Here is a 26778-nt window from a genome sequence, read left to right as displayed (position 1 = left end):
TAGACTCTAGTACGACAACAGACAGTCAATTGACAGAGAACACTTTTGAGACATAAAGACATTGACAAAAAAACAGTCACTGAGCAGTAAAGGGTTGCTAGTTATCTGGTAATGCCGGTACATTTTTTTTTTTTTGACAATTGTGCAAAAAGATGTCCTCTAGCACTTAGAGCAGTTCGAATGACTAATATTGCAATAATCTGGTGCAATGACCATTGTGGAAAGGGCGCCGAGACTTCAAGGAGTGCATGCGGTTGAAAGTTACGAGTAGTGCGATAATCTGGGACAATGTAGATTGTGCAAATGTTGCAGATACTCCTCAATCAGTGTGCAAATGGAGCAGATGCTACTCTGGCATGAGTGGCCAGCATTGGTCAACAACAGATATGCAAATAGTGCAGCGTCACGAGACTACTACAGTGAGTGCACGAGTAATATATAATTGACCCCACAGAAATGTGACAACGAACTCAAGTCAAAAAATTGCCAGCATGTTGCAATGGAATTGTAGGTTAGGTGTTTAAGAAGTTGATCGCAAGAGGGAATAATCTGTTGGAATGTCTGCTAGTTCTAGTTTGCATTGATCGGTAGCGCCTACCTGAGGGAAGGAGCTGGAAGAGCTGGTGACCGGGATGCGGAGGGTCCGAGAGGATTTTGCACGCTCTTGTCTTAGTTCTGGCAGCGTGCAAGTCCTCAATGGTGGGTAGGGGGGTACCGACAATCCTTTCAGCAGTTTTGATTGTCCGTTGCAGTCGGAGTTTGTCCTTTTTTGTAGCAGCACCAAACAGACTGTGATGGAAGAACACAGGACTGATTCGATGACCGCTATGTAGAACTGCCTCAGCAGCTCCTGTGGCAGGCCGTGCTTTCTCAGAAGCCGCAGGAAGTACATCCTCTGCTGGGCCTTTTTGAGGACTGAGTTGATGTTGGTCGCCCACTTCAGGTCCTGAGAGATTGTAATTCCCAGGAACTTAAAGGTCTCGACGGTTGACACAAGGCAGCTGGACAACGTGAGGGGCAGCTGTGGTAAAGGATGCCTCCTGAAGTCCACGATCATCTCTACAGTCTTGAGCATGTTCAGCTCCAGGTTGTGTCGGCCGCACCACAGCTCCAGCCGCTCGACTTCCTGTCGATATGCAGACTCGTCACTGTCCTTGATGAGGCCGATGACAGTGGTGTCATCTGCAAACTTCAGGAGTTTGACAGCCGGGTGCGCTGAGGTGCAGTCGTTCGTGTAGAGAGAGAAGAGCAGCGGAGAGAGGAAACAACCTTGGGGGGCCCCAGTGCTGATGCTGCGTGTGGATGAGGTGGCCTCCCCCAGCCTCACCTGCTGTGTCCTGCCCGTCAGGAAGCTGTAAATCCACTGGCAGATGGCAGGTGAGACGCTGAGCTGGAGAAGCTTGGATGAAAGGAGTTAAGGGATGATGGTCTTGAATGCTAAGCTGAAGTCCATGAACAGGATCCTCGCATAGGTCCCTGCACTGTCAAGGTGTTCTAGGATGAAGTGCAGTCCCATGTTGACTGCATCATCTACATACCTGTTCGCTTGGTAGGCCAACTATAGGGGGTCCAGCAGGGGACCTGTGACGCTCTTGAGGTGGTCCAGCACGAGACGTTCAAGGTACTTCATAACCACAGATGTCAAGGCGACAGGCCTGTAGTCATTTAGACCCGAGATTGCAGGTTTCTTGGGGACTGGAATGATGGTGGAGTGTTTGAAAACAGGATGGTACTTCGGACAGTTCCACTTCGTGGCACTTTCAACTGACTGAATGACAAAAAAAAAGTTTGACCAAAAATTGTGTCGACATGAAATAATAAAATATTGTTTGAACGTATTCTGTGTGTGTAACTGGTTCCAAGATGGTAGTAATCATATACAGGTACATCTAAAAATAAATGGTAGAAAACTCAATTGATTTCAATACTCATACATATAGATTTATTAAACACTTGGGAAAATACTTTTCAAGGAGCAAATTCCTGCCTAAATTCTACATTAAAAATCAATTCCATTGTTTCATAATAGTTTGTTACATAATGTTCTAGTTTCTCGAGATGGTGAATTTGGAGTTGTCATTTGCTGTAAGCTATATTCATCAAAATGATACGTGTATTTAAAAAAATCATGAAATATTTCAGTGTGCATATAGCATCTCTATAATATGAGTTTCACTTTTTGAATTATACTACTTAAATAAATTGAGATTTTGACATGATTATAATTTATTGAGATTTACCAGTGTGGCAGATTGTGTAATGTGTTTGTCAACATTGGAGAATGGCATAAACCCACATTTTCATGGAGCTGCTTGGCGGGGTCGATATTGCTATGTCAAAATGTCACACATCGTGCCAAATTCTTAACCACATCCCAAAGTGGTCATGTGGTACTGTAGGGCGGCGAAGTTTCGGACGTCATCGTTTTCAGCCCCTCCCCCAAATGACGCAAGCCTCGATACTGCCCCTTCATTACTCGACACAGGCATCAAAGACTCTGCACAACCTGTAACATCACTACTCATTACTTTCCTGGGAAAGGTAACGCGTTACTTTTCTCGTTGCTCAAAATGGCGGATTTTTTGAGTAACGCGTTACATCACTGGCAACGACTCATCCAAGAGGTCACAGAAGACCCCAGAACAACATCCAAAGAACTGCAGGCCTCACTTGTTTCAGTTAAGGTCAGTATTCATGACTCCACCATAAGAAAGAAACTGGGTGAAATGGCCTGCATGGCGGCGTGCCAAGACGAAAACCATTGATGAGCAAAAAGAACATTAAGGCTCATCTCAATTTTGCCAGAAGACAACTTGATCACAAAGACTTTTGGGAAAATACTTTGTGGTCTAATGAGACAAAACGTTTTGGAAGGTGTGTGTGTGTCCCATTACATCTGTTATAAAAGTAACACCGTATTTCAGAAAAAGAACATACCAACAGTAAAATATGGTGGTGGTAGTGTGATGATCTGGGGCTGTTTTGCTACTTCATGACCAGGAAGACTTGCTGTGATAAATGCAACCATGAATTCTGCTGTCTACCAAAAAACCCTGAAAGAGAATGCCCGGCCATCTGTTCGTGACTTCAAGCTGAAACAAAGTTGGCTTGTGCAACAGGACAACGATCCAAAACACACCAACAAGTCCACCTCTGAATGGCTGAAGAAAATCAAAATGAAGACTTCAGAGTGGCCTAGTCAAAGTCCTCACCTGAATCCTATTGAGATGCTGTGGCATGACCTTAAAGGTCAGAGGACAAAGATGATAAAAAATGTATTGATAACTCAAGAACCCCTTTACAAGCCACATCTGTCATTTTGAAGTGATTATATAGCAGATATACAGTAGTTAAATCTAAAAATATGATTTAGAATGCGCCTGCCGGTCTTCATCTCTATCAGGCGCTGTGACGTAACACTAGCCAAACAGCCTGTTCATTCGGTGTTGTGTGATATTGTTCCATGCTGTTGTTCCCAGACAAAATGAGAAAAAAAAATCCAGAAAATTACATTGTCTGATTTTTAAAGAATTTATCAGAATCATCTTTATTTGCCAAGTATGTCCAAAACACACAAGGAATTTGTCTCCGGTAGTTGGAGCCGCTCTAGTACAACAGACAGTCAATTTACAGAACACTTTGGAGACATAAAGACATTGACAAAAAACAATTGTGCAAAAAGATGCAGAGTCCTCTAGCACTTAGAGCAGTTCGAATGATTAATATTGCAATAGTCCGGTGCAATGACCATTGTGCAAAGGGCGCTGAGACTTCAAGGAGTGTATGCGGTTTAAAGTGACGAGTAGTGCGATCATCTGGGACAATGTTGGTTGTGCAAATGTTACAGATACTCCTCAATCTGTGTGCAAAAGGAGCAGATGCTACTCTGGTATGAGTGGCCAGTATATGCAAATAGTGCAGCATGGCGAGACAATCACAGTGAGTGCACAAGTAATACATAATTGGCCCCACAGAAATGTGACAACGAACTCAAGTCAAAGAATTGCCATCTTATTGTTATTAGCAAATCATGGTGGAAAATAAGTATTTGATCACCTACAAACTACAACTATTTTTCCTACGGCCATCGGGACCTCCACCGCCAGCAAGGGAACTAAACCTGGTAGCCGTCACGATGCAGCAGCGAATCAGATAAGAGGTGAGCATTTCCTTGTATATACCTAGGACTCTATTAGGGTTACTTTGCACGATGGAGTCGGAAAAAAAGACCCACACAGTACTTTTCAGTACTGTCGTCTGTACTTTTGCCTATATGACAAGGCAACAGACACACGGCAAAGATTTTGTGTGCGGCGTGTTATAACGCGACTCGAGCGAGGGGCCACACAATATATAGGAATACTGCATCCTATGTAAAAGCATGTGGTGTGTCACTGAAACATATATGAATATATAATACGTACAGTCGTGCTAAAAAATATTGGAACCCCTGGAGTGGCATTATTTCAAGCCATGAGTGTATAAAAAGACACGCTTTTGACATACCGTCACATCGAGCCAGTGGCCACTCTCTTTTTCTGTTGTACAGCTGCTACTTGGCTGTTCTGACCTTTAAACAGGCAGTTCATGCTCGAAAGCTCTCCAATGTGGCTGAATTACAACAATTCTGCAAAGATGAGTGGGCCAAATTTTCTTCACAGCGCTGTAAGAGACTCATTGCAAGTTATCGTAAATGCTTGATGGCAGTTGTTGCTGCTAAGGGTGGCCCAACCAGTTATTAGGTTTAGGGGGCAATCACTTTCCACACAGGGCCAGTGGAGGATTTTTTCTCCCTTAACAATAAAAACCTTTATTTAAAAACAGCATTTTGTGTTGTCTTTGACTAATATTTAAATTTGTTTGATGATGACATTTATGTGTGACAAACATGCAAAAAAAAAAGAAAACATAATCAAGAAATCAGGAAGTGGCCAAACACTTTTTCACACCACTGTAAGTATTGTTGTAAAACACAACACATGTATGGTTTTGTACTGCATTTGCATGGCTTGTGGTGGCTGTTCAAACAGCTGGCTCGTTCGCTCCAAACTCAGAAATGCACTTCTAATAGTGTGTGAAAGCTTATTTTACGAAGCCATCCTCCACGAAATGGGCCCGAACACGACACTTTCTGAGTTTTAAAATAAAGATGTCTATTGTCTAAGATTTAAAAAAATAAAAACATAAATATTTTAACATGTTGCAAATCTGAAAAGCTGTTTTATAAACGTGTGCTTAAAGGAATTTAAATGAAGTGTCAGAGTTAGCAATATACAACATTTTTACGCCAATATTTTGCCTTTGACTGGAAATGAATATCGGCTCCAATATTCGGTCATTGGCCTTCTTGACTATACTAACAATCTGTATCGTTATTGGCCATGCAAAAGAAAACATTGGTCTATCGCTACAATAATAAATGCTCAAAGAGCTTGCAATACCACTACTACTACTTATTGACAATATATATTCACAGCCACTACAACTACTATCCATCCATCTTCCACACTGCTAATCCTCACTGGCGTCGCGGGCGTGCTGGAGCCTTGCTCAACTGACTGTGGGTGAAAGGCGGGGTGCACTCTGAACTGGTCGCCAGCCAATCGCAGTACACACTAGACAAACAACCAGTGACACTCACATTCACACCTACGGGCAATTGAGAGTTCAAATAACCTACCATACTACTACGGCATTTCGCGGGCACGGTGTTATGACGTCACTATTGTGCGCAGGTCATAGTGACCACAACAATGGCCGCGGTTGACGGCCGACGTCTTAATCTCGAGGATTTTGTCGGACTAAATTGGAGTTGCTGGGTGGACGGAGTGAATATTTTGACATCGGATGGTGAGTCATACACGCTGTCCCCAAAATCCCGACGTCATTATTGTCACGCTGACGACTACTTGGAATTTTGTGTTTGTGTGTTCGTGTGTGGATTATAACAGGAGTCGGGAGAAGCGGCGGCATTTAAAAGTTAACTAAACAAAAAGCCTGCTGTAGGAGCTGAGTAGTTACTTCCCTCGCTCGAAACACAAACTCTTTCAATAATTTTTCTATTCATCATCATAACACGTAACTTGCGTTTGTTTCAATATGTTGACACGTGTCATTAGAAAGATCTCTCGACATACTTTCCTAGCCCTACTGACAGCACTGTTCGTCGTTATTGTGTATACAGTACACAGAAATCACGAAAATGAAAACAATGTAGATATAACGTAAGGAAAAAAAGCATTTGCAACTCAGCTCAACTCTACCAGTCCAGTGAGCAGTCCATAGTTTGTTTGTGTCTGTCTCTCACCAAGTCAGCTGGAGGGACTCTGCAAAGTACTTTTTGCTGAATGTTTCTTGTGCTAAGTGAATGTACAGTACTGTGTTCTTTGTCATTGTAAGCGTTGTCGTGCTGTCCTGTATATGTTGATACTAGTTTGGCAATCCATGGATTGATTGATTGACTGACGCTGTTTCATCTTGCATGCAGCTGGGACGTGTCCACAAGGAGCCAGCAAGTATGGGAGGAGGTGCCGTGAGAGCATGAGCCTCTGGAAAGAAGGTAATACAAAAAGGAGTTCCACTTATAATCAGAATCTCTTTATAGTCCTGTGAAGGAAAATTGGTGTTGCAGCAGTAGCACACGATAGACAAAGGTACACAATGAGAAAATCAGCGGTGAGAATGAAACCCAATTAAGTTCAACACACACTCGCAAAAAAATAAGGAAAAAAACACGAAAAGAAACACCATAAATAGACATAAGATCACTAACAAACAGTGATGCGGGTCAAGTAATGCGTTACTCCAAAATACTGCCACTTTGAGAAACGAGTAAAGTAAGATGTTACTTTTCCCTTGAAAGTAATTGGACTACAGTTACTTCTTACAACCAACAATAGTTACTTTTGCATCATCAATGTCTCTCACCAAGTACTAATTTGTAGCTGCTGATTCGAACAAAGAGCAGTGCAGTTGTGCAGACGCATTTAACCAAGACCACTCTTTTTTTTCAACAAATAGAAGAACGCAATTGGGAAGTGAATGTTTATTACACAATGCAGTGTGATTGTGCAGTAGCACAAATGTGCAAAGAAATGCACAATTTCACTGTCGTCACACAATTTTTATTTTCCTTCGTAAAAAGTGTATTTGATTGTGGTTACTTTTTATTTACACATTAAGAATACAGTTTTACTGGTGTGTTAAAAGGGAAATGCATTGGGGGTTAATTATTCATACCGAAGTGCACGGCCATAAACCGGTCATGGAGGGTAAGGACTGACTCACTGAAGGAGTTACAATACTTAGCTTAAATTTATATTTACAATGAAAAGTGAGAACTTTCAACTTTGTCTGGAGTCCGCACTGTGAGCTGGTTTAACGTGCTGCATGGCTGACGTCACGTAGTAAGTCACCCACAGTCAAATCATCAACAGCTTTGCTAGTTAAACAGCTGCTTAAACTTGTCACTTGTCTCGCTCTTCGGAACAAAATTAATGTGGTAGGAGCAATGGTGTGTGCGCGCGTGTGTGTGTGTGTGTGTGTGTGTGTGTGTGTGTGTGTGTGTGTGTGTCTGTCGTTGTCTGTCTGTCTGTCACTCACTTTTACGTGCACGCACAAACACACACACACAGTTGCCTTCATGGACCACAATCGGCGGTCTGTCAGTCTTTAAAGAAGTGTACTGAGAATTGATTGCTTGTTTATGTTTAGATACTTACTGTACTGTGTTGGCATGTCAAGTCTGCACTAAGTTGCTCATGTAATGTGGCTTCATCTTGATGACATAGTTCTGTAACTTGTGTGGTATTCATTACCAAGTAATGGGTACGGTGAAGCTAATACTTTTTTTGTATTGTGGATAAGTGATATTCCTGCCACTTGGCAGCTGCTGAAAGTAACTAAAACGTTACTTTTTGCTAACTTTGTTACTTTTGAAATCACGTAGTCAATGAAGGAACTAATTTACTTTTAAGCTCAAGTAATCAGTAAAGTAAGTAAGTTACTTATTCAAGGTAAATATGGCAACGTTGCTAACAAATGCTAGAGCTCATACCAAAAATGGAAATTTACTACCGAATATTGCAAAAAACTGCAATGTGTTGATGTGCAAATAAGCAACATTACTGCAAGAAGAAAGTTAATAACCTACTGTCTGATTGCCATTAAGTAAATGAATTGTACTGGAGATAAATGAAACTTGGAGTCTTTTCGTCTTCCTCCTAGGCGCCCTAAAACACGACCTGTGGGCAAAAGCTCAAACTTGTTTATAAGTGGATGATTAGGACAATCTAGAATGACGTAAGATTTCCTCGAGACAACCGGCCTCATTCACTAAAAAATGCCTAAAAATATTCGTACTCTGCACACTAGTACAGTGTATACGCAAAATCACTGTCAGATTCATGACACATGCACACCAACCAATTTTCGTCTCACCACTTTGAGTATGTTAGTGAATGGGAATTCATATTTCCTATTTCCCTGTGTTTGATGCAAACAAGATAGGCAGGAGGTATGAAGTTGCGAGAGATGGCCCCAAAAATTAAAAGAAGAAATTTGGAGTGTTGATGACAAACAAAAAAGATACCCGGGCCTCTATCACAAAGGCTTTCAATGCAGTGTCACCCGAGGTCTGCAGCGTGCCTCATGTGCCTCATGTTTTTTTTCATTGTTTGTGTGTACGCAGAGCCTGAGGAATCTGTCTTTATTCGTAGAGTATGAACAAATTCAAGTAAGATATTGATGAATAATGTATTTGTGCGTCAAATGTTTGCACGCACGACTTATGCATAAATTTGTGCATATGCCGTGCTTGTGAATCAGGCCCAATATTTCCCCAACCCAAATGGCGACAAGTTTGCCACTGCATTATAGTGACCGCATTGTAGTGACCACATAAGCTACACTAATTACACTTTTGTTATTTCTTTACATTATCATATTTTTATATTATATTTTTGTACAATACAGTGCAATTTTTTTTAAACGTGGAACAAAAAAATTATGGTTTTCAAAGGCTGGAACGAATTAATGACATTTCAATGGTGAAAGTTAATTAGATATACAGTACGAGTAAATTGAGTCACAAGCTTTTTTAAAATGTTTTTATTTACAGAGTGGTAAAGTGGGTCAGTCGCCAGGTGTGCAAATTTGTTTGCGGTTGCCCTGTTCCGTCTCGTTCAAATGTATCGCTCAGTGTGCAGCTGGATGACACTGTGCTCGTCTACAACTTTTGCATTTCTAGTTGTGTGCGTGCCCCTCTACAGACATGCACATCTATGGCGAGTTTCCCTCCCGTGACAACTTCTACTTGGTGGTGTGCAGCCACTGTGACCAAGTGGTGAAGCCGCAAGCCTTTGAGAGACACTGCGAGAGGCGACACAGCCTTCTCCCCAAGACGTGCACACAGTGGCGTCGCTTGGCCCCTCAGCCGCGACCTCGCCCCTAGCTGCCCTGTCAACCTTTTCCCCTCCACGGAGGATGTTGGACATCTGGCAGAATTGACTTTCAGCTCCAATGCGGCCTCCCCTTGCCACCAATACAAGCCTGTCAAAGGCCAAAAGGAAGATGGGAGGTAAATGAAATGGTGGTACAGTGAGTGAATCCCCGTAATTCATGGGGGTTAGGATTTAGCCTAGTTGGGAATAGCAAAAATTTGCAAGTAATTGATGCCATCCCCCCCACCCCAAAAGGGTTATACTTTATACTGTAGTCTAATTCATGTGTAAATGAAGATAAGGTAATCTGTATTCGTCCCACAACGGGGAAATTTCCTTAGTTTCAGCAGCAATAGTGGAAATAAGGAAATAAATAAAAATGGCATGCAAGGAGGATGAGGTGATATTTACACATTGTATATGCTCAACCACATTAACATAATATAATATACATTCACATGTACACAGTGCAGAATTCACAAAATTCTTCTGATAAAGAGGCCATAGAGGTCAGAGTTTAATTTTTATCAGAGAAGACATGAAGAGAAGACCAATGATTTGCAAATCATATTCAACCAATATTTAATTGAATACCCTACAAAGACAAGATATTTAATGTTCAAAATAAACTTGATTGTTTTTAGCAAATAATCATTAACTTAAAATTTTATGGCTGTAACGCGTTCCAAAAAAGCTGGGACAGGTGGCAAAAAAGACTGGGAAAGTTGAGGAATGCTCATCAAACACCTGTTTGGAACATCCCACAGGTGAACAGGCTAATTGAGAACAGGTGGGTCCCATGATTGGGTACAAAAGGAGCTTCCCTGAATTGCTCAGTCATTCAAAAGCAAAGATGGGGCGAGGTTCACCTCTTTGTGAACAAGTGCATGAAAAAATAGTCGAAGAATGCACCCGACCCCTATGGCCCCTACCACAGGTGGTGAGCCCATGAGAAGGGAGACCCACGTTACCCTTTCGGCCTGTGCCCGGCTGGGCCCCATGGGTCAGGCCCGGCCAGCAGGCACTCTCCTTCGAGCCCCACCTCCAGGCCTGGCTCCAGAGGTGGGCCCCAGTGACCCACGTCCGGGCAACGGACGTCGTCGTCATAAGGGGTCTTTGAGCCGTGCTTTGTCTGGTCCCTCACCTTGGACCTGTTTGTCATGGGTGACCCTTCCGGGGGCATAAAGCCCCAGACAATTTAGCTCCTAGGATCACTGATCATCACACACTGGATTTTTTCCCAAATTTTTTTCTCTCATAGGTGAGGTATTGGTATAACGAAAATGACAGGCCTCTCTCATCTTTTTAAGTGGGAGAACTTGCACAGTTGGTGGCTGACTAAATACTTTTTTGCCCCATTTTACACCCTCCTTTCACATTTCTCAAATGATTCAAACCATTTGAACTCGAAACTGTTCATCTTATTCAGGACATGTTCTGGCTAGCACTTTCCCCAAATTCCCACATTTTTGCAATAAATTTCCCAAATTAATAGATATTTTACAGATTTACTTCCCCTTTCCACTATTCTAGACCAATTCAAACTATTTAAACTTCAGATTTCATTCCAGATTTTAACAGTTCAATTAATTGCACAGAATGTAAAGTTCAGTGTCAGCTCTTCAGCATGCACACCCAATTTCTCCAGCATTGCATTCTCGAGTTTATTGTTACTATTTTGCACAACATTCCCTCTCCCTTTCTGCAGTCTGTCTTCAGCAGTGAACCTGCCCATTCCTCACCAGTCTGCTTCCATACTTCAGAGCGGGGGTCCTCCGTCTCAGCCCCCGGGCCTCGGTTGTTCCTCTTCGTCCACTATTTCACCCTCAAAGAGAGCCCCTACGCTTGCAGCCGAGCGCTCAAGTGACTCTCCTGCTCCACCTCTGCAGGGAACAATAACCCACAGCCAGATTTGCAGAAATGCTGGAAGTAAGTCTGTCAATCCTGCATCGTGGGTTGTCTTCTCTTGCTCCTTTTCTGTCTGTCCATATGGGGACATTACCTTTTGCATAATGTAACTGTTTCACCCACCCGTTGCAGTTTGAATTGATCCATTTAATAACCTGTTTTCGTCAAAATACCCCAAGGGGCAAGAATTACATATTTTAGCCTTGCTGAAATTAGCCTTGTTTAAGTCTAAAAAATAAAAGTGAGCGTGCACTCTTCAATTGCACGCAAGCCCAAACAAAGACTGCATGGATTAGACTTTCTCTGGTGTAGGCAGCACTTCACCAAGCTGTAGAATTACACTTGTCAATGAGTGTACGGTTGCAAGAAAAAGTATATGCATGTCCTGGACTTTTGCATAAATTGCTTATAAAATACAATTTAATCTTCATCTTGGTCACAACAATAGACAAATACATTCTGCTTAAACTAATACCATGCAAACAGTTTTCTGTTGTCATGTTTTTTATTGGACACACCATGTAAACATTCAAAGTGCAGGGTGGAAAAAATATGTGAACCCAAAGGCTAAAGACTTCCATGAGCGAATCGGCGTCAGTAGTCAGCCATCTTAGAGTCCAATCAGTGTGACGAGTTTGGAAGTGTTGGTTAAAGCTGCCCTGCTCTATAAAAAAACAAAAACACAAGCTGTTTTTTTCTACAGCATTCTCAAGGAGCATTGCCTCTCAACCATGCCATGTGCATTGTTTGTCAGTATGTGCCCTGATATAGACGTACGACCAGTCCGGGGCGTAACGAGGACAAGCATTTTAGAAGATGGATGGATGTTATTACGAAGGCAGAATGTTTTGTTTTGTGGCATGTCGCCTGTTATCGAGTGGAATTGCCTGTGTGTCCTCCTGACATTTATTGTGTTGTGTTGTCTTTTCCCTCTTAGAGCAAGATTGTGACCGTGAAGAATCAACGCTGTGGACCAGAGCCACAAGGACAGAAAACACCCTGCAAACGAGTATGCAATGTAAACCATTTTAATCAACCTTTGTCTTCATTGTTTTTGTCACTGTTGTCATGGTGAGGACGTATGAACGATGTTCTTCAGACTGAAGGTGCCTCGGTGGCCTTGACGCGGCATGCTGCAGGTCGACATGTGGAGCAGCATCATTTGGACAAACAGAAAATAGAAAATGTGAAAAACTGCCACATTCTCAGGTATTTAGAGGAAACATACTGTGCATTTTTTCATAATTTGAAAGAGTGCTGACATTGTTTTGTCAAAACACACAAAGTATCCACTTGTGACACTTTAAATCAATCGGTTTTGGGGATGCGGTTCTCTCTCATGCAAATTAATCACAACTCACCATGATGACCATGGGCACTACTATCAATCATCAATCAATCAAAGTTTTTTTATTTTTTTATACAGCACCATTCATATTTAAAAAGCAACGGCAAGTGCTACACAAGAAAAATGATAAAAAACACTATGACAACCCTCTCACCTACCCGCAGCCTCTGAGCCGCTGCGACACCCAACACTCGTGTAAAAGTAGTTACAGATGATTAAATGCATAACATAGCTGCTGCGACATGGCTGAGCACAGAGTTGAGTGAAGAAATGCCATCACGAAAGGCCGTCAAAACCAGAAAGTGAGAGCTGATGGCACCCCAATGAGAAAACACTGGAACATAAAAACAAAAGAACAAGCTAAAATAAATAAAATTAACTAAGACTACTGTATGAGACCTAGAAGAGCTAAAATAAATAAATAAATGGGCGGACTCCGGCAATGTTTTTCAGTTGTTACTAATGTGTGGGATAAAGGTTAGGTCATAGTCAAAGACAACGTTTTTGTCTTTGACTATTTTTTTTGTCTTCTTCTACTGGATTAAAAGAAAGTTGTTGTAATTTTAACGAAAGTTTCTCTCTTTTCTCTAAAACATCAGTTTCGTCCTGGTTGACCTTAACGAAATTGTCTGCCATCCAGGAATTAATTTCTAAAATACAGTTAGAGTATCCATAGGGCTGTGGTCATCAGGAAAAACTGAAATGTACAGCATAGTATCATAAACCCAACTATGAAAATGTATTCTGTGTCTCCTGATGACCCCCGCCAAGTGGCAACATGTACAAATTAAAAAGTTTTGAACTTAAAATTGATCCTTAGGGAATACTGCAATCCAACCTGTGACCTCCTAACAAGGAGTCAACACCCATGATGACATTAAATTCTCAGACAGTGAGGTAGGATTTGAACCAGTTAAAAACAGTACCAGTGTGTACCCTGGTTAAAAGAATATTGTGGTCTAATTAATGTATCAAATGCTGCACTCAGATCCCATAAGACAAGGACAATTAAATATCTAGGACGTCCTTAGCCAGAAAGTCGAACAACATTTTTAAAAATCATGTTGGGATTGGATTTAAAAGGCAGGTTGGCTTTAACTGGGACACAAACACATCAAATAGAGCAACACTGCCCAGTGCTTCCTCACATAAAAACAAAGGTTCCGCTGCATTGAAACTATTAGGTTGTGGTGGAATAAAAGATTCCATTCATCCATTTTCTGAGCCGCTTGTCCCCACGAGGGTCGCGGGCGCGCTGGAGCCTATCCCAGCTAACATCGGGCAGGAGGCGGGGTACACCCTGAACTGGTTGCCAGCCAATCGCAGAGCACATACAAACAAACAACCGTTCACACTCACATTGACACCTACGGGCAATTTAGAGTTGTCAATTAACCTACCATGGATGTTTTTGGGATGTGGGAGGAAACCGGAGTGCCCGGAGAAAACCCACGCAGGCACGGGGAAAACGTGCAAACCCCACACAGGCGGGGTCGGGGATTGAACCCCGGTCCTCAGAACTGTGAGGCAGACGCTCTAACCAGTCGAACACCAGTGCCACACTAAAATATTCCCTTATTGTTTTTATTTTTTGCTGAAGTGAGCTGCAAACCTCTCCCATTTTGCATCAGATACCCTGATGGGAATGTTAAAAACAGGGTTGATCAAGTGGTGAGAATTTTTGGGTTATTGTGTTTATTTTTTCATCAGGTTAGAAAAATGTTTGCCTTGCATTTCAGATTTATTTTTTATGTTTTTGTATTTAAAATGTATTTATTTATTTTTTTAATTGTAGATGGTTCAGTTGTCTTTAAGCATTTGTAGATCAATTTCAAGCTTATTTTTACGAGCAAGAGTGTGAAGAAGAAATTGAGCACTCTTAAAAATGTTATTGCGTTTTCCCTGGTGGAAGCAGCACTTCATCACCAAGTTGTCAAATTACATTATTGCAACCTTTCCCTGTATGTGGCGCATGCAGCGAACACATCGCCAAACACAATTACCCCGCCTTAGTGTCGATAACTTGCCTACCATTCAAGTATGTGCCGCTTATCAGAAGCCAACGTTGATAACGCTGTTAGCCAACGAATCTGTGCCAACACTGCAGCTTTGCTTACTTTTTGGCTTTGACATGATTGGAATGGTTCCGGACTTCCAACGTTTGCAGACCCCAAAGGTTCCTGGACTACAAAGGTTCCTGGACCCCAAAGATTCTTGGCCCTCAAAGTTCCCCAGATCCCAAAGGTTAGTAGAGCCCAAAGATTGCAGGACCCCAAAGGTTCCCAGACCACAAAGGTTCATAGACCTCAAAGGTTCCTGTGCCTCCAAAGTTCGCAGATCCCAAAGATTTCCCGGAACGCAAAGATTCATGGACCTTAAAGTTTTCCGGACCCCAAAGGTTCATAGATCCCAAAGATTCACGGACCTCAATGGTTCCTGGACATGATTTTGTTTTGCACAGTATAGTCCACTTGGAAGCATTCTCCCAGTCTAGCGGCCAACTCTGTGTGTGGGCACATTATGTAAATTGGCCAGATTGTGACATCACAATGTAGAAGTCTACTCAACTCCAACAAAACGCATTTATATCGCTCTCATCTTGGTCCCATCAGGGCTACATCACAAAGGTTTCCAGAAGACGAGGCAGATGGCACAGTCAGCGTGGAGGTCCAAACCCCGTACCCCTTCAACCAGGGCCTGCTCTCCAGCGAGGAGAACGAGGATAACGAGCGAGAGGACGCCATTGACCTGCCTGCAACATCTTGGCACCCCAAACCTCTTGGTGTGAGTTCCAGTAAGGCACACTGCAGTCAACTCTCAGCACCTATAGCAAAATGGCAAACAGGGGCTATAGCGTCCAGATGGCCTATTTTTCACTAACAAGTTCTCTCTGTGTATTTGTTGCTCAACAAAATGAAACTGGCAGTTATTTCCTATAGTATCAATCTGTTTCGGAGGAATCAGTAAATAAGTAATTGCCCTGGTAACCCAGATTTTTCATCACCAAAAACAAAACGCCCCCTTGCCTTGGTGTGACGTCAGTGACAGAACTGAAGACCAAAATTCCTGCATAGCGGACAAAGGAATGTACTATACTATAAAGTGGTATTATTTACTCATATTTTATACAGTGCTGTGTGAAAGTGTTTGCCTCATTTCCTGATTTCCTTTTTTTTTTCTTCTTTGTTTGTCACACTTAAATGTTTCCCATCATCAAACAAATGTAAATATTAGTCAAAGGCAACACAAGTGAAAACAAAATACTGTTTTAAAATTGTTTTTATTATTAAGGGTGGAAAAAAAATCCAAACCTACATGGCCCTGTGTGAAAAAGTGATTGCCCCCTAAACCTAATAACTGGTTGAGCCACCCTCAGCAGCAACAACTGTAATCAAGCATTTGCGATAACTTATGCTGTGGAAGAATTTTGGCCCACTCATCTTTGCAGAATTGTTGTAATTTGGCCACAGTGGAGGGTTTTTGAGCATGAACCATTTTTTAATGTCATGCCAGAGCATCTCAATAGGATTCAGTTCAGGACTTTGTCGAGGCCACTCCAAAGTCTTCATTTTGTTTTTCTTAAGCCATTGAAAGGTGGACTTTCTGGTGTGTTTTGGATCAGTGTCCTGCTGCAGAACCCAAGTTCGTTGCAGCTTGAGGTCACGAACAGATGCCAACGGACATTCTCCTTCAGGATTTTTTGGTAGCCAATAGAATTCATGTCTCCATTTATCACAGCAAGTCTTCCGGGTCCTGAAGCACTACCACAGCCCCAAACCATCACACTACCACCACCACATTTTACTGTTGATATGATGTTCTTTTTCTGAAATGCGGTGTTACTTTTACGCCAGATGTAATGGGACATACACCTTTCGAAAAGTTAAACTTTTGTCTTGTTAGACCACAGTGTTTTCCCAAATGTCTTGGGGATCATCAAGATGTCTTCTGGCAAAATTGAGACAAGCCTTACTGTTCTTTTTGCTCAGCAGTGGTTTTCGTCTTGGCATTCTGCAATGCAAGCCATTTTTGCCCCCTCTCTTTCTTATCGTGGAGTCATGAACACTGACCTTAAGTGAGGCAAGTGAGGCCTGCAGTTCTTTGGATGTTGTTGTGGGGTCTTTTGTGACCTCTTGGATGAGTTGTCGCTGCGCTCTTGGGGTTATTTGGGTTATTTGGCCGGTCCTTCCTTGGAAGGTTCACCACTGTTCTGGTTTTGCCATTTGTGGGTAATGGGTCTCACTGTGGTTTGCTGGAGTCCCAAAGCTTTAGAAATGGCTTTATAACCTTTTCTACACTGATAGATCTCAATAAAATTTTCTCAATTTATTCCTGAATATCTTTAGATCTCGGCATGAAGTTGAGCTTTTGAGGATCTTTTGGTCTGCTTTGTCAGGGAGGTCCTATTTAAGTGATTTCTTGATTGAGAGCAGGTGTGGCAGTATTAGGCCTGGCTGTGGCTAGAGAAATTAAACTAAGGTATGATTAAACCACAGTTTATGTTTTAATGGGGGGCAATCACTTTTTCAAACAGGGCCATGTAGGTTTAGATTTTTTTCTCCCTTAATAATAAAAACCTTCATTCACATTTAAGTGTAACAAACAGGCAAAAAAATAGGAACTCAGGAAGGGGGCAAAAACTTTTTCACACCACTGTATATCGTTGTGTGGTGTTTCTATGTTCTCTCCGTGCCTGCCTGGGTTTTCTCTGGGCACTCCGGTTTCCTCCCACATCCCAAAAAGATAAATTGCCCGTAGGTGCGAATGCAAATGGGTGTTTGTTTATATGTGCCCTGCGATTGGCTGGCCACCAGTGTAGGGTGTACCACTCGCCCAGAGTCAGCTGGGATAGGCTCCAGCACGCCTGTGACCCTAGTGAGGATAAGCGGTTCCAGTTCAGAAAATGGATCGATGTCATCTTTCCAAACACTTTCAAAGGTGAGCGATGCAATCAATACAACAACAAACAAAACCTGTGTTTATGGCAGAAATTAATCTGCACGCACTTATGCGGTTGCCTTACTTCAGGCATGAAGTATTACAGCGATTGATTTTAGCAAAACAAGAGTACTCAAATCTATCTAACCTCATTTTCACTATTGTCCATAAAAAAATCCAGACTTTCAATAAAGGTGACAGTTACACCGCAAAACACGTACTACTGTAGTTTAATAAAGAAATATGCTCATCTTTCGTCACTGACGTCAGCAGGCTCATGGAGGATTTCTACCTCAGAATCAGAATCATCTTTATTTGCCAAGTATGTCCAAAAACACACAAGGAATTTGTCTCCGGTAGTTGGAGCCGCTCTAGTACAACAGTGTGTTCTGTAAATTGACTGTTTGTTGTACTAGAGCGGCTCCAACTACCGGAGACAAATTCCTTGTGTGTTTTGGACATACTTGGCAAATAAAGATGATTCTGATTCTGATTCTGATTCTGACAAACAGTCAATTTACAGAACACTTTGGGGACATAAAGACATTGACAAAAAACAATTGTGCAAAAAGATGCAGAGTCCTCTAGCACTTAGAGCAGTTCGAACGACTAATATTGCAATAGTCCGGTGCAATGACCATTGTGCAAAGGGCGCTGAGACTTCAAGGAGTGTATGCGGTTTAAAGCGACGAGTAGTGCGATCATCTGGGACAATGTTGGTTGTGCAAATGTTACAGATACTCCTCAATCAGTGTGCAAATGGAGCAGATGCTACTCTGGCATGAGTGGCCAGTATATGCAAATAGTGCAGCATGGCGAGACAACTACAGTGAGTGCACGAGTAATACATAATTGGCCCCACAGAAATGTGACAACGAACTCAAGTCAAAAAATTGTGGGCGTGCCAAAATCGGACTGAAAATCAAATATGTCTTCTGAAAGCAAACTTAAAATGACTCGTTTTTTTTTTTTAATGTTTTTGCTACATAAAAGTTTCCGGGTATCTTAATAACATGTCTGACATGTTTTAGTCAAAATGAATCAAATTGATAGGCGCATTGTTGTAGCATATTTCTTGCTATGGTGTAATTGGCTTATTTTAGGTGTACATCTGTCTCATTCAGCAAAATACTGCTCGGCCAGTGGAGAGCCGGCTTTTGTAAAAATGGCAATCATTGGGGCTTCATAGTTTGTCCGTCTCCTCTTCCGTCCCGGTTGCTGCTTGCTTGTACTAGTGCAGTGGTGTCCAAACTATGGTCCGGGGGCCATTTGCAGCCAGCCATCCATTTAGCAGCCCGCAGCGAAACCTAATGCTTCATGAATAACGATAATTCAGGTTCAGAAGCAAAAATGTTTTACTCCAATTTCTACTGTGTGTCAAGGTCACATTAATGATGAATTATGATTCTCAAGTAAACACTGCTTTAAAGGTTGTCCGCTTTTTACAAATTGCTCTTGTTTTGTTTCTGATTCTAGAGATCTGCTCAGGGCAGGGGTATTCTAGTGGTGTATCCCACCCAAAAATCCCACAAAAATCACAACCCATTTGCCGTATCACCATTTAATCACCAAGCCACTGAAATACACACGTCAATTCATGTGTGGGCACGACATTGCCATATACTCCGAACTCCCATGTTGACAGCTCAGTTGAACATTGTTAGCTAATGCTGGTAACTCTATTCTGTGCTAACACTGCAGCTCTGCTTAACGTTTGGCTTTAAAAGTGGCTCTTGCTCCGGAACTTGATAACTCTTTTCCATAATAGTCTTTAATAATGGCATTAAGGCATGCGTTGAATCTTGTTTGACTTTATTTGTGCAGCTATGCACTTTTGGATGCCGCACGCTTGGATGCAGCCTCTTCACCTTCGACAGACGCCTGCACCACCTGCGCTTTGCCCTCGCTGCCATGTTGGAGCGCCATGTTAGCTCCCACCTGTGGAAGTGAGTCACATTGCAACAGCTCTTCCTTTTACGACAGTACTCAAAAGTTGGATCATGTCGCTGCTCCAACTTCCATTTGGCTGCTTTGCAAAAGAAAATACACATTGAGATGAATTCTATTTGGAATAATTCATTACAAACTGCATGGAAACCATTCTTAATGTACAGGCCGCATGTGTAAGCAGAGGTTGATCGGAAGTGTTGTCCACAAAAGTCTTTTCTTCTTCATTTTATTAACATGAAGTACTTAAAAAAAGGAAAAATATGAGCATAGAAAAATATTAAAACAATTTTTACTGAACATTACAACAAATGTAGAAAACTATAAAATAACAAAATGAACTAATGTACACTCGAGTGTTTTTGCAGATCTGCACAGCCCATGCTCGGACTGTGGTTATGTTTTATGTCCATCCAGCCATCCCTTTTCTGTATTACTGGTTATTTGTTGAAGGGGGGGTGTAATATGGTGTAATATGGTGTAATAGGGTGCAATGTCAAAACTACGACCAACAGAGGGCAGCGTTCGCTGCCTTACGTCCGGGCGATGTGTTATTGGGAATCCCACGAGTTCTCGGCACGCAGCGCTGCAATATGGTTGGCTTCTGAATCACGGTAGGGCAGGTTAAGCAGGGTTAGCGCTAGGGTGGGTTAGGGTTAATGATAGTCATCATAACGCTTCTCCACTGAAGTCCCATCTTTTGCCGTCTGGAAAAAGTAGGGTGTGTCCTATCGGGATTCAGCAGCCAATCATATTGAAGCACGGCATGTCCTGCCAAGAACACAAGTGGCATTCCTAATAACCCCCAAAGAAGAGGCTCGCATTCTGCAGGAAAAGGCTGACTGATTGGCCTTTGTCGTGGACATTTTTGCCATGTTTGGTTAAGTAAATATGCTCACAGCTGATCACCGTGATCGATATGAAATTGATCGTTATCACTAATCGCGATCATATAATCGCCCAGGCCTAGTTTATTGTGTTGTGTGGACCCTTTGTGGACGGTTTTTAGGAGGACAATATCGGCACTTGATGGTTGCGCCTTCACAGTAGCATGTTTGCAACAGCCCTTTTTTTGTGGAGGGGAATGTCAGCGCTACTGGACTGTCGGTGCTTGACTACAATGGTATGGCCGCGGGGCGCTTGTGTTTTAGGCAGTACTGCATGCATCATAGTGCACCTGGGCTTGTCCTGACAAGAAGTCGAGTGGGATTCATAATAATTCCTCAATGAGCAGTATATCAGTGTGTCTCATACTGCCCCCATATGGTCAAGAAGGGCACACAAGAAGGAGCAGCATTTGATTGATGCAATGTGACAAAAACGGTTTAGTTTTTAAAATTATTTTGATTTCTAATTATGTCATTACTGTATGCTTTTATAAACTGCAGTAAAATGGAGTGCTATTTTTCTCAATGAAATACACATTACAGCAATTTTTGTTGGTTTTCTTGGAAGGCTGATACAGCTAATGGCATTTCCATTCTTTTCAACGAGAAAAGATGACTTGAAGTTTTTTGATTTGAGATCGTAGTCATGAAACAAATTCACCTCGTATGTCAAGGCACCACTGTGTTTGTATACAACACATTCAATCAAGTCACTTCAACATTATAGGTCCCCTTAAAGTTTTCTGAATGGCAATTTAGGTATTCTGTCATTGATATGAATCATGGAAGTTTGATGGGCTTCATGTTCATCTCATTTCCAGGAAGATACCTCAAGTGTCATCAACTCTCAGGTCACCTCATGTCACAGGTTATTCTGTCCAGAGTGGTCCCGCACGCTCCCGCAGCCTCGCTGCCTCTACCTCACACCTGGAAAGCACACCTCAGGGTACCAAAGTGCCACGACCAACCAAAGGTCACTCCTCCGGTGGGAAAACGTCGCACCATCCTCTTCGCTCAAGCTCCAACCGCAGGCCTCTTGGACAAAAGCGAAAATGCGACGGTGACTCGCAGCCTCTCAAGTGTCAACGTTTGAGCCCCTTTCCTTCCTCTTGGACGGGAGGTGGCGTCAGAAATTTGCTGTCATGTGCTCCTGGCAATGGAAAGAGGTCTAAAAGAGTGAGTATACTTGCAGGTTGATATGGCTTTGCTAAGCCTCGCTCTCTGCATGTTGTCTCTCGGGAACTGGAATGATATTCCTGGATCAATTTGCACTGCAGCATTTTTAATAATACAAAATTGTTAGAAACCTTTACAAAAAAATAAACGTTTTTTTATACCTCATTCGGTCTACTACGACGTTTTATTGTAAATAAGTGAAATAAACAATTTTTGTTGCATATGTTGATAATACTTATTAACCTAAGCAGAAGACATTTCAATGTATTTGTTTTACTTTGTCTATTACACTTACTTCTGTTTGGGGCTCATTTGTGGAATTCACCACTGCTTCAAACCAAAATGGCTGACTTCCTTTTCAATTTCACATTGTGTTACAGTATGATAGACTTGCCCACACAGTTGCTGGGGACAACTTGGTAGTCACTTTTTTTTTAAATGAAATTTGGTCCTCAAAATGGTGGCTTCAAACCGAAATGGCCGTCTTTCTGTTCAATTTTGTGAGTTCTTGAGACTTTTAGTTTTTTGTAATTTTTGTTGTGCACCTTGTTATGATAGACAAGTCCAACCACTTTCATGTGGTGAAAGTGGTGCCCGGGGCTGTTTTTATTTACCGCATTTTCCCGACCATAAGGCGCACCGTTTAAATAGGCGCAGTCTCAGTTAAGGGGTCTATTTCCGTATTTAACACATGCATAAGGTGCACCGTATTATTGGCCGCAGACATGGTAAGACATCAATCCATCCATCCATCTTCTGAGCCGCTACTCCTCACAAGGCTCGCGGGCGTGCTGGAGCCCATCCCAGCTATCATCGGGCAAGGTAGATACAAACAAACAACCAGTCGCACTCACATTCACACCTACTGGCAATTTAGAGTCTCCAATTAATGCATGTTTGTGGAAACCGGCGTGCCCGGAGAAAAGCCTCGCAGGCACGGGGACAACATGCAAATTTATAGATTTTGGAACTCGGTGCACACATAAGACGCGCCGCATTATAAGGCACCCTGTCCATTTTGGAGAAAATTTAAGACTTTAGTGCGCCTTATGGTTGTGAAAATACGGTATATATTTTTCTACTTTCCACGAGACACAGATCATGTCAGGGATCCCTAATGCTTTCCCCAGGATACACACGCTTTCAGAAATTCCTGCGTTTTCAGCCATATTGAGGCCCCCAAAAGGCCGTTCTCTAGTATAGAAGAATAAGAATAAACACAGCCTACTGCTCGGGCCCTGAGTAGTTCAAAGTTAATCAATAATTATGTATTTTTTTAATTATGTATAAAACTTCTTCTGCTTGCTGCTTTCACATATTTGCAACAAAATTGTCAGTAATGGACTTCATATTGAGATGTTTATTGGGATTATCATTTAAATGCGCTTTAGTCAATTTGACCCAGGAACATTATAGCAGTGGTTGACAAACAAACATAACAGGATAGTTAATTGAGCAATCTTTTTTATTATGGTGGACCTATTGAGACACGTGGCTACTATTTAACAATGTAAGTCAAGTAGAAAGAGTCTAAGTTTGTTTGTGTGTTCCTCACTGCAGGCACAAAAGACGACGGAAAAAAGATGAAGCGGGGATTAGCGATCAAGACTGGCCCCCAGTAGCAAAAATTCATCAGTAGTGGACCCCCCCCCCCCACAAAGAAAAATGTTTACAATTGACTATATTGATAGTTTAAACCCTAAATATACCCTAAACTATGATGCCAAAACACTTGAATATAATTTCAAACTAATCTTACAAAATTGACTATATGAAGAAATGGTTTGCAACAATTCTCACACTTACTAAGTCGAAAATTAAAGTTGCTGACCACGAGTGACGGCTAACGACCACTAGTGACCGCTAACAGCAGCAAAACGCCGCTAACAACCACTAGTGAACGCTAATGACAGCTGACGACAGCCAAAGACTGCTTACAAGTAACAACAGGTAAGGCGCAAGTAGGCTATGTGTGCAGCTTGAAAATGCATCTTCCCTTTGGATAGTCCGCTGGTGCGGCCGCTTTACAGCGCCTCGTTGTTGCGGCGAGGGAAAGCACCATGACGACCTGGTGAGATATATTCCAGCCACCGGAGGCTTTTACAGTGTTACTCCACTATTCACGGAGGATAGGGATGGGGCCGGGCAGGGGATAGCGAAAATCCGCAGATAATTGACGGCCGTTATAATTGCATTTAACACATTTTAAATGTTTTAAAAAAAAAAATAAAAAAAACACTGACAGCAAAACCTAAAATCCAGGATTAGGTGTGTCCGTGGGTGTCATAATGTGAGTATGCAGTGGGTAGAGTAGCCAAATATGGTACTCAAGTCAGAGTACTGTTACTTTTGAATAATATGACTCAAGTAAAAGTAAAAATTACTCCTCCAAATATTTACTTGAGTGAGAGTAAGAAAGTACTCCGTGAAAAAAACTACTCAAGTAAAGAGTAACTGGTGAGTCCAAGATGAAGTCAAAAAATAGATTGCGCATGCAATCATGGATAATAAAAGTAGCGAGCGGCATGTCGATCATTTTATTGGAGTAAGAGTATTGATTCTTCTTAACATAAGTACAAAGTATGGGGTATTCAAACTACTCTGACAACTACATCCATCCATCCATCCATTCTTTTTTCTGAACTGCTAATCCTCACTAAGGGTTGTGGGTGTGCTGGAGCCTATCCCTGCTGACTCTGGGCGAGAGGCTGGGTGCACCCTGAACTGGTCGCCAGCCAGTCGCAGGGCACACATACGCAAACAACCATTCGTACTCACATTCACACCTATGGACAATTTAAAGTCTTCAATCAACCTTCCATGCATTATTTTTGGAATGTGGAGGAAACCCACACAGATACAGGGAGAACATGCGAATTCCACACAGGCTCTGACAATACAATTTATCCAAAATGTTACTTGAGTAAATGTAACAGAGCAAACGTAACGCGTTACTACCCACCTCTGGTGGGCCTCATTTTAAATACTTTGCGATTTATTTATTTTATTTTTTTAATCATTCAAATTTGGCAGAGTTGTGACCAACACTTCTCTGTGGTGTGTCAAATTGAGAAGACATTTTCACTCTACCAAGACTTAAAATCAATCAAGGTCTTCTTCTTATCCTTTCGGCTTGTCCTGTTAGGGGTCGCCATAGCGTGTCATCGTTCTCCTGCATCCTCCTCTCGAACACCAACTGCCCTCATGTCTTCCCTCACGAGATCCATCAACCTTCTCTTTGGTCTTCCTCGAGCTCTCTTGCCTGGCAGCTCCATCCTCGTCATCCTTCTACCAATATACTCACTATTTCTCCTCTGGACGTGTCCAAACCATTGAAGTCTGCCCTCTCTAATTTTGTCTCCAAAACATCGAACCTCGGCTGTCCCTCTGATGAGCTCATTTCTAATTTTATCCAACCTGGTCACTCCGCGAGCAAACCTCAACATCTTCATTTCCGACTTAAATTCAATCAAGGTGACTGACTAAAATCATTTAAGACTACTCACTAATTCAAAGCACTCACCTATATTTGATGCAAGCGGCTATGCCTCGTCATCAAGTCAAAAACACTTGATTAGAGACTAGTCCCCATAACTTAATTGTGGTGTATTATAGTTGACTTGTCCGTACAACCCGTAACAAGTACACAAGTGAAAAGTCCACTTAGACACAAGAAGGCGCAGATACAAGTCTAGTAGGACATAAGCCACGAGGACACGAGTACACAAAGTAGTTACCCCTGTTCGTATACAGTACAGGGGCCAAAGGTCATTAAATTAACAAACGGGCTCGGCTTGACTTCGATTTATGTCTCAGCGGATGTACATAAAAATACCTCAACATCAACATGCCAATGAAATAAAATTTGTATTTACTTTTGTTTTTTCTGTCCGAAAATAAAGGCTACAAGCTGAAGTTCCTCACAAGAGTACAGCTTTCCTTTTATGAAATCAAATATTGCTGGGGGGGGACTAAATGCTGTTCACGTCATTTCATGGTGTTTTGCGATTGGTTGGTTGGCTCACAACAGCGATACAAAAGGCACTGTGAGAGGATTTCTCTCCATTTCTGACACTAATTCATACCACTCTCTCTTCATCTTTCTTGTCTTACTTGGATGTACCACCACCGCTTTTCACCTACCATGGGCCGTTTTCCCTCGACGTTGCGCCTCCTTCTTCTGAGACACTTGTGTAGAGCAGGCTTGAATACTCAACCAGTTGAGTGTGTGTGTCTGTGTGTGTGAGACCACATTTTCTCGCTTTTAGAAACCAACACAAATGGAGGGTTAAAGTGACAGCACTAATCTAGTCCTCAGGGTATCACAACTGGTTTGTGTAACTGAATTAATGCAGATGAAATACTCTTTTCTCTTCATCTGTAACCTTTCAAACATCTTCAAATAAAGCCACCGTAAAGATGAGTGTTTTTATTTATTTTCAAGTGGGTAAAATTCAGAACATCATTAGTGAATGAAATCCTTTTCTAGAAATGTTTCTGCTGCTTTCATTTTGATCATTCACTACTTCTGACAAACGAGATATACTTGACTTTCTGGTGCAATTTCAGGATAAACATTAAATGTACCATAACCTATACAGGTGAGCTTAATTTTCAAAGAGTCACAGAAGAGGACCTCCGAGGAAAGTTTCATGGATCAACAACACCTGTTGTGAATTTTGCCTTTCAACACCTTGTTGTGCAAAAGGTAGTGAAACATTGAACAGTTGGACAATGAAAAGTTTACAGAAGGTCACATTAAGTTCACTTGTAAAATTGATGGATAAAATTTCAGGATAAACCTAAAATGCACCAAGAGTCAAGTATTTCTAACGTTTTGTGAGTAGTATATTCGATCATGTACATACTAAAGCGTATTGAATGAGCGTATTTAATGAACCACTGATATTTGTGAGGACACCTATTAATTGATCGAGGCGATCATTTATGCCGCCTATTGCCCTCACAATCGCTTCGTGACTCCAGCACGTGCACTGAAAAAAAAGAGTCCTTTGAATTTACTTCATTTGAACATGTGCATCGGTTGCACATGATTAAAATGTGTTGAAATTGACAATTGACCACTCTTCTCCTTTAAAAAAAAAAAAAAAAAAAGATGATTTTTTTTTTCCAT

At 41.9% G+C, this 26778-nt stretch overlaps 1 protein-coding gene across 6 annotated transcripts; it reads left to right on the top strand.

Annotated features, from left to right (window-relative positions):
* Positions 1 to 5670: 5670 nt before the first annotated feature.
* LOC133406784 (ataxin-7-like) lies at positions 5671 to 23298 on the top strand. 6 transcript variants are annotated; one of them, XM_061684719.1, is made up of 11 exons: positions 5675 to 5850; positions 6488 to 6559; positions 9270 to 9577; positions 11149 to 11369; positions 12286 to 12357; positions 12448 to 12557; positions 14864 to 14940; positions 15309 to 15480; positions 19459 to 19580; positions 21337 to 21644; positions 23205 to 23298. In XM_061684719.1, exons 4-11 carry the CDS (start codon positions 11361 to 11363, stop codon positions 23229 to 23231), a joined length of 897 nt encoding a protein of 298 aa, XP_061540703.1. In that variant the 5' UTR covers positions 5675 to 5850; positions 6488 to 6559; positions 9270 to 9577; positions 11149 to 11360; the 3' UTR covers positions 23232 to 23298. The 6 variants fall into 6 exon arrangements, with proteins under 6 accessions (XP_061540692.1, XP_061540703.1, XP_061540686.1 ...); XM_061684702.1 differs by having other exon boundaries at positions 12286 to 12366; XM_061684708.1 differs by lacking the exon at positions 9270 to 9577 and having other exon boundaries at positions 5671 to 5850; positions 12286 to 12366.
* The last annotated feature ends 3480 nt before the right edge of the window (positions 23299 to 26778 follow it).

Source organism: Phycodurus eques, chromosome 1 (genome assembly GCF_024500275.1).
Source record: "Phycodurus eques isolate BA_2022a chromosome 1, UOR_Pequ_1.1, whole genome shotgun sequence".
Classification (NCBI taxonomy): Eukaryota; Metazoa; Chordata; class Actinopteri; order Syngnathiformes; family Syngnathidae; genus Phycodurus; species Phycodurus eques.
The sequence above is the reverse complement of the archived record's forward strand: the minus strand, read 5'-3'. Positions and strand labels throughout refer to the sequence as shown.